We start from the raw sequence: 12,574 nt of genomic DNA on the forward strand, positions 1-12,574 counted from the left end.
TGTGAAGAACAGAATTCTATGGTTTATAGAGATTTAATAACACAACACTGGAAATAGTAGAAGAGTATACAGGGTGAGTCTTTCCTAATTTAAATGAATGGAGATTTTGAAGATAATTTTTATGTTAAGAGAGTTCAGTGGTGTACCACTTTTTTCTCCAAAAATATTCAACGTAAAACCCGTATGGACGACACTGGTTGAAATAAGTAAAATTCTTTGTACACCAAAAAAGGTATTTTCATGCAAAAAAAACCTGTATCAAGATTGACAAAGATATCTATAATAAGTTCAGAGTTATTATAAAAAAGAGTTTTTTTTAGAAAACTTTACCACACTGTATCTCAGAAATTAAGATGTTTAGGACATACATGCATATGCAGTTTTTCTCTTAGAGTAGGTCAAAAAATCACCCCCTTAAATATTAGCATGTCATTAAGGAACACCCTGTATACAGTTAATAACAGAACACGGGAAACAGTAGAAGAATATACACGGTGAATCTCAAATAAACGCGAATATTTTTAGAGACCCCTGAAACACGTCTATATATGAGTGTTTTTTCGCGAAAAAAATTAAAAATTTGGAATTTTTCTCAATTATTTGAAAAAACAAGCAATGATCCAGGGTTTCTCAAAATTTAAACAAAAAATCTTGATGATGATAAATGATAAGCAAAAAAGAAATGATGGTAATGATGATTTTATAATAAAACTTTTTAAAGCCACAAAAAATTGGAAAATTAAACATAAACCAGACACGCTCAAAGCGTAAAAAAATGAATAAAATTATTAAATTTAAATAACTCTCTTTATTTTGGAGTTATTTGAAAAACAAAAACCAGAAAATATACTTCAATTATCAAGATCTAAACCCCTGAAAATATTGCTAAATATTTTAAACAAATAAATAAAAATAAAACTCTTACCTAAAAATACTATAACTTCTCCTTTAGCCTCCACAGCCCCCCTTGATCTAGTCCTGATCAACCCCTCCCTCTGAGCGTTCCTGATCAGCCTCACCTTACCGTCAAACTGATCAATATACTTCTCCAAATCGTACTTCAGATTTTCTTTGTCAGAAAAATCATCCACCAGCAAGATTTCCTTCAGTATATAACTCGGTGTGCGGTTCAGAACACTGTGTACTGTCCTCAGCAAAACTGACCAACCTTCATTATGAAACACTATTATCACACTGGTCGTTGGTAAATTGGTTGGATACTTCCAGTGTTTACACTCTTCTAATCTAGTGTCTAAAATTGTTCTGTCTAAGGATATTTCATCTGAACATGCAACATTCATTCCATAGTCTGATTCTGATTGGTCAGCATCGTTTTGCTGATCCTGCCTCAAATGATGGGGCTGTCCTTTCTCTCCAGGACCATCCCTGTCCTCTATTTCAGCTGGTTCGAAATTACCCAGCCCTGAGACCAGCTTAGGTACCTCTCTGTCTTTCTTATCCTACATAAAACATCTTTCTTATTACAAACCAAAACAGAGTTTTGTAGATACGTAAAACTTCAAAAATACTAAAATATAAGTTACTTACTTGTCTAAGTTGTGCTGATAATGGGGAATTAAAACTACTACTAGAATCTTTATCATAGCTTGCTAATAAGTAAATTATAAACACTAGAAGGATGAAAAAAGCTATTAGCCTAACTGTACGCAGTCTTCGGCTTAAATATATAACAAAAGACATCTTTTTTGCCTCAAATTTTCATTCCTTAATAAGAATTTGGGACCTGGAAACACCTAAAAGAATAACAAAACGTCTATTTTTAATTTAATTATAATTATTATGACTGGTGAGGTATTACCCAATGATCCAAAATTACCGTAAATTGGAAATGCTTTATATTATAAATATATTATAAAAATAAGTCTGTTTTTTAAATAAATTTATGTTAAAGATGTTCTTGCACTGCACACGTAAACAAACCCGGTCCTGATGACATCAAAATATGATTTTGACATTCAAAGTTAAATGCCAAATATACAAGAAAAATTATGAATATTTTAACTCTGTTTTAAACTACATTTTATCAACCCAGATAATACTAAAAAAGGCAAAATTCTGTAGTTAAATAACTATATAATTTAAGTAATAAATATCTTTTAAAAAAGTTTTTGAATTTGAAATTTTATGATGTGTCAAGAACTGCATACTAATAATCTGTGGTTTTTTGACTTTGACAATCAGCTGATTTTTAAAACAAGTGGATATGGAACCTTGAAGAAATCCAATTTTTCTTGCTAATTATGTTTACTATTGTGACATACCCTATTTAAAATTTCTAAACACAAGAATAAAACATGATATCCTTAGAGTAACGCATTCAGTTTCGTGATATTTCTCGTAAGATAACGGCCAAAACATGGCTTCTTCGATCAACACGGTTCCTTTGTTACAAGAAGATGATTCAGATAACGAGAACCCTGAAAGTTTAGCTCTAGGAGACAACATACCTTTATATAAGCCTTTGGAACCGAAAGACAAGTTTTACACAGTTTACTTTATATTTTATCTTTTAGGAATCGTAACAATTTTACCATGGAACTTCTATATCACTGCAAACGATGTAGGTTGACTTTTTTTAACTTTTTTTGTTACTGAAGTAAGGTTTTTAGTATTGGATGTATAAATTTAGAGATATTCATAGAACCAATGTTACAACAGCGAGTGAAGTTACGAATAAAACTCAATTGCAAGCTGAATTCACATCATACATTAATGCAGCTTCTGCTATACCGAATCTTTTATTTTTAATTCTGAATACAGCTATAAGTCACAGGTAAGTTCTGTAATAAGCTCTTTTTAGTACTTTAATAGATATATTTTAGGGTTTCTCTTAATAAAAGGATTCTAGGATCTCTAATTTTTATGTTCCTGTTTATGATAGAGACTTTAGTCTTTGTTTTGATAGATACAGATGAATGTAAGTACCACAGAGATAGTTAATATACAGTGTGTTGCATCGTCGACCTGAGCATAGGAAATCCCATGTAAATTTCCTTAATCCATAAAAATAAGATTTCCTCATTTAAAATTTAGAAATAAACTTTTCTGTTAAGCAAATGGTTTGTTTTTATTTATTCATTTTAAAACTTACATGGGATTTCCTATAATCTGTTCAGGTTGGCGATGTAACATGTAACACACTGTATAAAGACATACATGTTTGAAACAGAATTATTTCAGGGCAGTACATGTTTTTTCTGATAACATTATTAACTGTGGTATTACTAAACAGTAAGTATAATTATTTTTATTTATAAAGGTTGGTAAATAAAAAATAAATCTGTTAGTTTGTAGTGCAATAATGTCTGGTAGTCTTTTTGGGGTTGTTGGAAATTTTTCTCCGATATATATCACAGCGACGATTGGAGGACAAGCTTTAGGTGGAATTTTTGCCGCAATAGCTGAGATAATTTCTCTAGCTATCGGAGCATCCTCCACACATAGTGCTTTGGTTTATTTTATAATTGGAAACATTACAATCGCATTTGCGATCCTATGTTACATAGTTTTGATAAAAACAGTATTTTTTAAGGTAAATTCAAAAGTTCTGTGCCAAATATCAGATCTAATTTTTTGTTTTTTTTTTAGTATCATGTAGAAGATAAGATACTGAACATATCAGACTTTTCTAGCTCATCTACAGTATTAGACATCTCACATAAAATAATTCTAAGAAAAATATGGGTTCATGGTGTCTCAATGTTCTCAGTTTTTGCCATAACTCTTTCCGTATATCCTGCCGTAACGGTACTTATTGACTCTGAAGGAAAAGGTCACGGAAATAGGTGGAACGGTACAGTTCCCTGTTTAAAATGGTTAATTCAATGATTTTAACACAATATGTTTTAGATGTATACTTTGTACCTACTATAGCATATTTACTGTTCAGTATAGGAGACTATTTAGGCCGTCTAATAGCCGGAAGATTCCAAAAAGTAAGTCTCTACAATTTCTTTTTGTCCGTTAAGAAAATTATTTGAATTTAAACAAATTACATTTAGAATTTTAGTATTTCGGTAAAGTAAACCGCCTTGTATTTAGCGCCATCTATCAACTTAATTGGAGGTTACGTGAAAAGACATTTTATTTAGTCTAAATCTTGAAAGTTAGGATTAATTTAGAAATTCAGTATTTCGACAATATTAATCAACTTTTATTTAGTGCCATCTATGAGGCTGCTTACGAATTATATTGCAGAGCATTTTATTTAGTACATGTCCTAAATTTTAAAGTCAGTGAAATTTTTTTAAAAAATTTAATTTTTTTCAGCCAAAAAACGAAAGTATTTTCCTTATACTCAGTTTATCCAGATTTATTTTTATTCCATTGATGATGCTGTGCAATGCCCATCCACGACGTTATTGGGCTGTTGTTTTCGATAAGGACTACCAATACATCTTAATTTTGTTCATGTGTGCCTTAAGTAACGGCTATTTAGCGAATCTTACAGCTATTTTGGCACCAAGGTAATAAAAAAACGAGTTATTACTTTAGTAAAACTTTATTACTTACTTACTTTTCAGAAAAGTTGATGATTTTGAAAAAGAAGTCGCATCCTCAATGATGACTGTGTTTATGGGTATAGGTCTGGCAGCAGGCTCAATTATAAGCTTATTTATGGTGAAATTACTATAACTTTAGTTGTAAAATAGATAATTTTGACTTGTAAATGAATATTTTGTTTCGTTATTTTCATTGTATATATTTTATTTCACTCACAGTGTAATTACGTGCGTTTATTTATGCTAAATGTTGTACCTGTATATTTATATCGTTGTAAAAGATTCTTCACTTTACGTATCATAATTTAGGTAATTTAATATATGAATATATTACTAAATTTAAATGGGGAAAATATTTTTCAAATTAAATATTTTCTTTGCTATTTTGAATTTTTTTGTCTATTCATGTTTTTTGAGTTGCCTAATCTCTATGATTTCCTGAATCCTGAATTTCGGGTTTCGGATTATAATTTTTATTTTAAGAAAATGAATTTTAAGTAAACATGTCAAAAGAATCCCTTTTAAAACAATTCAAACAAGATGTGAAGAATATAAAGAAAAAAGACAGAGAACTGGGTGTAAATGACGAACAATTAACCAATATTTTAAAGGAATCTTTTGACGAATTTGCAAGGAACGAACAAGGCTCAAAATTAAGCAACAAAATTACGAAACTTGCTCATAAATTACGAAGAAATGTTCTTAAATGTTGTACAGTATTAATTGTGTGTTTTAATCTTTCTTTATATGTTTTATTACATGTGCACACCCCCACTTCCAGTATAGTTTTAAGAAACGTACAAGGCCTTACTTATCCAGCTTTAAAAGTTATTCGGAGATTATCTATACCATTTATTAAACCAGCTATTTCCTTCATTAACAGGTAAAAGTGATTGTAAAGTACAACATTATATACTGAAAATACCACCGATTTTTATTCTAGATTTGTATGATGAAAGTTGCTTGGTTGAAAACCTATATTTTTACCTTAATGATATGGAATGCTGGCCTTGTGAAAATGTTCACTCAGTTATCGATCTAACAGGTTTGGAAGAGCTAAATAGTTTTACTAAAATTGGGGAAGGGACCCCTTTTATAGCAAAGGTTTATTGAATTAACCAACTTTGATTATGGATTTGATTTTAATGATTTTTAGGGCAAACAAAATGCAGTATCCTGGAAGGACCTTCAAATTCTTTATAGTAACTTTACAAATGAACTGAATTCTGATCTAAGAAGACTGAAAACATCAAATAAAAACGCAAAAGATTTTAAATCTTTATTTGATACTGATGAATAAGATTTGTTTTCCAACATTCATATCCAATGGAGAATTAAAGCCACTAGAATTATAAGGAAATTATTTCCTAAGCCATATTTTTTCCTGAAAGGTACACTTTATTCTTTTTTAGTTTTTATAGTAAACTGATAATATACAGGTTACATAGTATAAACTACTCTTATGTCTAGACAAGCAATTGAAAGATTTTTAATAGTAAACGGTCTGGAATCCGAGCCATATTATAACCTGCCAAACACTGAATGTAGTTATGTGTTCATTATACAGGGATTGTTTTTTAAATTTTGCCGCAATAGCTGAAATAATTTCTCTAGCTATTGGAGCGTCCTCCACACATAGTGCTTTAGTTTATTTTATAATTGGAAACATTACAATCGCATTTGCGATTCTACATGTTACATAGTTTTAATAAAAACAGTATTTTTTAGGGTGAATTCAAAAGTTCTGTGCCAAATATCAGATCTAATGTTTTTTTTTTAGTATCATGTAGAAGATAAGATTCTGAACATATTGGACTTTTCTAGCTCATCAACAGTATTACAAATCTCACATAGAATTCTAAGAAAAATATGGGTTCATGGTGTCTCAATGTTCTCAGTTTTTGCCATAACTCTTTCCGTATATCCCGCCGTAACGGTACTTATTGACTCTGAAGGAAAGGGTCACGTTGGGGTCACGGAAATAGGTGGAATGGTACAGTTTCACTGTAAATGGTTCAATTTAATGATTTTAACACAACATATTTTAGATGTATACTTTGTACCTACTATAGAGTACTTACTGTTCAGTATAGGAGACTATTTAGGCCGTCTAATAGCCAGAAGATTCCAAAAAGTAAGTACAATTTCTTTTTGTGCGTTAAGAAAATTATTTGAATTTAAACAAAATTACATTTAGAATTTTAGTATTTCGGTAAAGTAAACCGGCCTTGTATTTAGCGCCATCTATCAAGATAATTGGAGATTACTTGAAAAGGCATTTTACTTAGTTTAAATCTTGAAAGTGAGGATATAATCTAGAAGTTTAGTATTTCGGTAAAGTGAATCAATTTTTATTTAGTGCCATCTATGAGGCTGTTTACGAATTATATTCCAGAGCATTTTATTTAGTACATATCCTAAATTTTAAAGTTAGTGAAAAATTTTTTAAAAATTTTTATTTTTTTCAGCTAAAAAACGAAAGTATAAAGTATTTTCCTTATATTGAGTTTATCCAGGTTTATTTTTATTCCATTGATGATGCTGTGCAATGCCCATCCAGGACGTTATTGGGCTGTTGTTTTCAATAAGGACTACCAATATATCTTAATTTTGTTCATGTGTGCCTTAAGTAACGGCTATTTAGCGAATCTTACAGCTATTTTGGCACCAAGGTAATAAAAAACCAGTTCTTACTTTATTTAGTAATGCTTTATTACTTACTTACTTTTCAGAAAAGTTGATGATTTTGAAAAAGAAGCCACATCTTCAATGATGACTGTGTTTATGGGTATAGGTCTGGCAGCAGGCTCAATTATAAGCTTGTTTATGGTGAAATTACTATAATTTTAGTTGTAAAATAGATAATTTTGACTTGTAAATGAATGTTTTGTTTAGTTATTTTCATTGTATGTATATATTTTATCTCACTCAGTGTAATTACGTGCATTTATTTATGCTACCTGTATATTTATATTGTTGTAAAAGATTCTTCACTTTACGTATTATATTTTAGGTAATTTAATATAATATATTGCTAATATATAGATATTATCTATATATTACTAATTTTAAATGAAAATGTTTCTCAAATTATATATTTTCAAAATTAGTCAATTCATGTTTTTTGAGTTGCCTAATCTCTATGATTTCCTGAATTTCATTCTCTGATTTCAGGTTATAAACTTATTTTTAAGAAAATGTATTTTAAATAAACATGTCAAAAGAATCCCTTTTAAAACAATTCAAACAAGATGTGAAGAATATAAAGAAAAAAGCCAGAGAACTGGGTGTAAATGACGAACAAGTAACCAATATTTTAAAAGAATCTTTTGACGAATTTGCAAGGAAAGAACAAGGCTCAAAATTAAGCAACAAACTTATGAAACTTGCTCAAAAATTACGAAGAAACGTTCTTAAATGTTGTACAGTATTAATTGTGTGTTTTAGTCTTTCTTTATATGTTTTATTACATGTGCACACCCCAACTTCCAGTATAGTTTTAAGAAATGTGCAAGGCCTTACTTATCCGGCTTTAAAAGTTGTTCGAACATTATCTGTGCCATTTATTAAGCTATTTCCTTCATTAACAGGTAATAGTGATTGTAAAGTATAACATAATATATCGAATATGCCGATTTTTATTGTAGATTTGTATGATGAAAGTTGCTTGGTTGAAAATCCATATTTTTATGTTAATGATATGGAATGCTGGCCTTGTGAAAATGTTCACTCGGTTATTGATCTAACAGGTTTGGAAGAGCTGAATAGTTTTACTAAAATTGGGGAAGGGACCCCTTTCATAGCAAAGGTTTATTGAATTAACCAACTTTGATATTGAATTATGTATTTTAATGATTTTTAGGGCAAACAAAATGCTGTATCCTGGAAGGACCTTCAAATTCTTTATAGTAACTTTACAAATGAACTGAATTCTGATTCAAGAAGACTGAAAACATCAAATAAAAATGTAAAAGATCTTAAATCTTTATTTGATACTGATGAACATGATTTGTCTTCCAACATTCATATCCAATGGAGAATTAACAAAATGACTGCCGCTAGAATTATAAGGAAATTATTTCCTAAGCCATATTTCCTTCCTGAAAGGTACACTTTAATCTTTTTTAGTTTTTACTGTAAACTGATAATATACAGGGTTCCTAACATTCTTTTAGGTCTGGACAAGCAGTTGAAAGATTTTTAATAGTAGACAGTCCAGAATCGGAACCATATAACCTGCCAAACACTGAATGTAGTTATGTGTTCATTATACAGGGTTCAGGAGAAAGAACTATCAATCTAAAACCATCCAAAGAATGCAAAAATACCTGTAAACCGATATCTGTTGTTTTAAAGCCAACCTATATCTGTAAGTTTTGCTTTGTAACTTAGTATTTTGATTTAATATGTATTTTTTAGTATTATACAATTGGTGGTATTGGAGACCTGTAAGTCTTCCATCAAAAAATGCAACAAATCTATCCATATCTTACATAAATTCTTACTGTTAGGTTTTTAAGATGTCAATTTTTAAATTATATACCTTTTTAATTATATACATTTATTCTTTTTTATTCAATGTATTGTATTGTCAATAAATTTACTCGATATATGGAGAAAATATCGTTACATTACTTTGTGATAGGAAATTTTAAATAAATAAAACACCATAATCTATTTTTCAGATTTACCTTGAGATCAAAAATTACAGAAACATTATGCTTTAATCTTAGGGTTTAATGGAGATTCTGAAGTTAAGGTATTATGATTGTAATTGGAGTTGTAAGTATCCATTTATTTATAATTTACATTAGAATTAAAAATTGTCATTTTTGTTTCTTAAAAATTAATTGATACATTTTTTACTGTACTTTGATTAGTGTTCTCCACACAAAACACATACACGTTCTCCAGTTCTCTGTCCAATTTTTAATATTATTTATTATTTTTAAACTTTTGCTGTTCTTGTTTCTTTATAATGTTGTTTTTGTTTAATAATTATCCACAGATTATAATTTGAGCATAATTCTATATCAAATCTGTGGCTACCCATGTTTCGAACCATAATTAAAAAAGCTTTTTATTCTGTGGTTCCGTTCTTTTAATGCCTGAAAAACGAAAAAGAAGAAGAATGCTGGTGGCGCCATTGTGGAAAAAGTGAGAAAATTTTGTACTAAACTGTTTCCAAGGTTGCCAAGCTATTAGCGAAATCCTGAAACTAATCTAAATCAATTATTTTTGTAGGTCTAAAAAAAATTGAACCGGTCCAAAATCAAGATAAATCTAACAAACATATAATACAAACTTTGTTTCGGTAGAATAAATAAAATAATATATTTTCTTTTAGACGCTGTATTAGATTTTTACACAACAAAAAATTACCATTCTGTTTTACATGTGTTCAATATGACAACGCTGACGTGCGACATTTTCCGTTGTTAAAAACAAGTCGTTATGTCGGTCTTAAAATTTTTCTGATTTTTTGATAAAAAAATTGAATTTTATGTACACTATATTTGTGTTTATTCTATTCCTTAAGGCCTGTTTAATCTCCTGAAAATGTAAGTAACCAATATTTTGCCTGTTTTTTTATCGATTTTTTCACTTTCAAATATTTCAATTACATCATCACAAGCTTACATTTTTTCCAATTTTCTTTTTCAAAATCGAGTATATGGAAATATAGATACATTCCTTGATGTCTCTATTATACAATAAAAGTATAATTACCTAGAATATTGCTTCATATTTAGAAATATTTGATTTTTCCTGCCATTTTTTTTGTTAGAGTTTAAAGGTTTTTTTTTATTCCTAAACCTAAAGATAATTTTTTAGGTGTTTGTTTGTACAGGAATTGAGGTATTTTCTACGTCTTTTCGAATAAGTTAGTGTTAGTATACCTAAAAGTGCCCCTCATTCTCCACAATTATAATATAATATTTTTCAATTAAAGAAACGTTTTTCAAGAAACGTTCAGTTTTAATATTATACATATAATATGTTCGTCAAATTTGTTCATTGTTTCAATATGATGCTTTAATTATAATTTTCTTTTTTAGGTATGTTATTAATAATACACACCCAGGACATAAAGACCACCTAAAAGCAGAGACCTGGGTCACCCCTTATATATAATTCTGATGTTTGGCTATTACTTCAGTTTACAAGATTGATTTCATATTATCCGGTTAAAAGTAAGTTTATATATTTTATTATCGAAAAGCAATTATTAATATGATGAATGAATGAATAAACCAAATGAAACAGATTAATATGAAACAAAACACAATTATTATAGCATAAATCATAAAATGTAATATTATTTATTTCTTTTTTATAGATTTTGTTCAAGAAATCGACGGGTGTATACAGTTCCAGGGCAGTACATTTATCCTTTTGATCAATATCTCCAACAATGCATCAAGTAAATGGTAAATACATATATTTTTAATGTAAGTAAGAAAAAATTTCCAATGAGTTACAATTTATGGTACCTTATTATCATAGACGAACTCAGACCATCTATTTTCGATCTTTGGTTGCGATTTTGGCCACTTTTTTTACACTAGATTTTACTTCATATGTTGTTTTTGATTTACTTTTATTTCCCAATAATTACTTGCTCCCATTTATTTGTGTTTGTGGGGAATTATATCATTTATGAATTCTACCAAATATTCCTTTGACTGCATTTCTGTAGGTCCTATTTGTTTGGTAAAATATACAATCTGTTTAGAATTTTACTTCACTTTGTTTATGGTTTATTTTCATTTTTCTATAATAGCTTGACTCCATTTTTCTTCATTGTGGCAGTAATAACATCGTTTATCGTTTCTATAAAATATTTCATTGGCGTTATTTCCATAAGAATTATTTTTTTGATGGTGTCGGTGTCATTCTTCTAATATTTTTTGGCTTGTGTAATTTCTTGTATAGAATTTTACTTTTGATGGATTCATTTTCAAGGCATTTTTTCACATCATATGACATGAATTTCTGTAATTTTACGAACTCTGTTGGCCGGTGTTTAAATATAATTTAAACACAAGATAATACACTTAAAAATCTTACAATAAATAAATGATTTCCTAGTCTATTCGTGGCGCATTCGCCATTTATTCACAAACCCTGTCTTCTACTGGGTTTTCTAGTATTTTTCTAATGAATTTTCCTGAGTAACATCGAATCCAGAGCATCATAGCTGGCCTCCCCTAAGAGGAGGAGACCCGGGTCACCCCCTAACCCTGATGTTCGGGCATCGATGACCTATGTAGCATGCATAGGTACCCAAGGGAGTCACCACCCTCTGGTTTACGAGCTAGGTGTTCTAACGCTAGAGGCTTCGGCCGGATACGACCTGGCACCCAAGCTACGAGACTTCTTCGTGCACGTATCCCGTGACGTCTCGACAGTAGAGGGGGCAGGATATCGGACACATTGGAGATGATGAGGGGGTCCGCCTGTAGGGGTCCTGGTGGATGTCCGCTCGATGGGTGACGAGGGTGACCCGAGACGAGGCTGCTTAGCTGGGATGGGAACTGACTGGCGAGGCTTAATCGTCGGCCAAGGGTTAAATCTAATGAAGGGGGCGAACTTATATGCTCTGGAGGATTTTTCCTTATGTGCTTCATGTCAAATTTTCACTAAATATCCTAGATATTCTAGAGGTGGCTAAGCATAATCTTTGATCAATTTTCCAGTTTTTGTTGACCTCTTTATTTTTTCTCTTGCTTTTGGCCTACCTCTGTTATACAATTTTTGTCTGCCATATTTTTCTTTATTATTGGAATATCACCCATCATTTCCATATATACTCTTCCAATGATCTTATTTTGTATATTTGTATCTTTCTTTTAGTTTCTTACCTTCTTCAATTTCATGCCATTTTTTTCAATTCATCAAATCATTAATTATTTTTCACTCATATTTTTCTTCCTTATTGAAATATCATTATTCATCACTCTTCTATTGGTTATCTTATTTATATAATTGTATAATTTTTTTGTGTCATCCTCAAAATTTTCTAAGACATTATATTTCACCATTTGTAT

The 12,574-nt window shown here is 30.0% G+C and overlaps 3 protein-coding genes and 2 pseudogenes across 5 annotated transcripts in view; 4 read left to right on the plus strand and 1 right to left on the minus strand.

The window, feature by feature from the left end:
* The window catches only part of LOC115890377 (N-acetylgalactosaminyltransferase 7), a 26,371-nt gene extending 24,402 nt beyond the window's left edge, over positions 1-1,969 (minus strand). The window contains exons 1-3 of the mRNA XM_030910582.1: positions 1,820-1,969; positions 1,549-1,754; positions 926-1,460 (exon numbers count right to left, since the gene is read on the minus strand). Of these exons, the coding sequence (XP_030766442.1) occupies positions 926-1,460; positions 1,549-1,701 (688 nt within the window). The 5' untranslated portion in view covers positions 1,702-1,754; positions 1,820-1,969. The remainder of the gene's footprint in view (positions 1-925; positions 1,461-1,548; positions 1,755-1,819) is intronic.
* LOC115890378 (equilibrative nucleoside transporter 1-like) overlaps positions 1-4,905 on the plus strand; it is a 5,990-nt gene extending 1,085 nt beyond the window's left edge. The window contains exons 1-9 of one of the 3 annotated variants that reach the window (XM_030910585.1): positions 2,188-2,581; positions 2,631-2,794; positions 2,844-2,938; positions 3,202-3,252; positions 3,309-3,553; positions 3,610-3,814; positions 3,871-3,956; positions 4,291-4,487; positions 4,545-4,905. In XM_030910585.1, coding sequence (XP_030766445.1) covers positions 2,378-2,581; positions 2,631-2,794; positions 2,844-2,938; positions 3,202-3,252; positions 3,309-3,553; positions 3,610-3,814; positions 3,871-3,956; positions 4,291-4,487; positions 4,545-4,656 — 1,359 coding nt within the window. In that variant the 5' untranslated portion in view covers positions 2,188-2,377 and the 3' untranslated portion in view covers positions 4,657-4,905. Of the gene's footprint in view, positions 1-2,187; positions 2,582-2,630; positions 2,795-2,843; positions 2,939-3,201; positions 3,253-3,308; positions 3,554-3,609; positions 3,815-3,870; positions 3,957-4,290; positions 4,488-4,544 lie in introns of those variants that run through there. The other 2 variants (XM_030910586.1, XM_030910587.1) reach the window with 2 other exon arrangements.
* Positions 4,906-4,912: 7 nt separating this feature from the next.
* On the plus strand, positions 4,913-6,090 carry LOC115890381 (annotated as a pseudogene).
* LOC115890368 lies at positions 6,074-7,560 on the plus strand (annotated as a pseudogene).
* Positions 7,561-7,631: 71 nt separating this feature from the next.
* On the plus strand, positions 7,632-9,097 carry LOC115890380. Its single transcript, XM_030910590.1, has 5 exons — positions 7,632-8,113; positions 8,171-8,331; positions 8,386-8,630; positions 8,699-8,892; positions 8,943-9,097. The coding sequence occupies exons 1-5, from the start codon at positions 7,738-7,740 to the stop codon at positions 9,032-9,034; spliced, it is 1,068 nt and encodes a 355-aa protein (XP_030766450.1). The 5' UTR covers positions 7,632-7,737; the 3' UTR covers positions 9,035-9,097.
* Positions 9,098-12,574: the final 3,477 nt, after the last annotated feature.

This window comes from Sitophilus oryzae, unplaced genomic scaffold (genome assembly GCF_002938485.1).
Source record: "Sitophilus oryzae breed Bouriz unplaced genomic scaffold, Soryzae_2.0 scaffold_863_pilon_pilon, whole genome shotgun sequence".
NCBI classification, from domain to species: Eukaryota; Metazoa; Arthropoda; class Insecta; order Coleoptera; family Curculionidae; genus Sitophilus; species Sitophilus oryzae.

Excerpts from the sequence above, each read along its gene's own strand:
- LOC115890380 (XM_030910590.1), top strand. The coding sequence starts at position 7,738 with ATGTCAAAAGAATCCCTTTTAAAACAATTCAAACAAGATGTGAAGAAT. Across the intron at positions 8,332-8,385 it reads GGACCCCTTTCATAGCAAAG|GGCAAACAAAATGCTGTATC; the intron begins GTTTATTGAATT and ends AATGATTTTTAG. Across the intron at positions 8,893-8,942 it reads TTTAAAGCCAACCTATATCT|TATTATACAATTGGTGGTAT; the intron begins GTAAGTTTTGCT and ends TGTATTTTTTAG.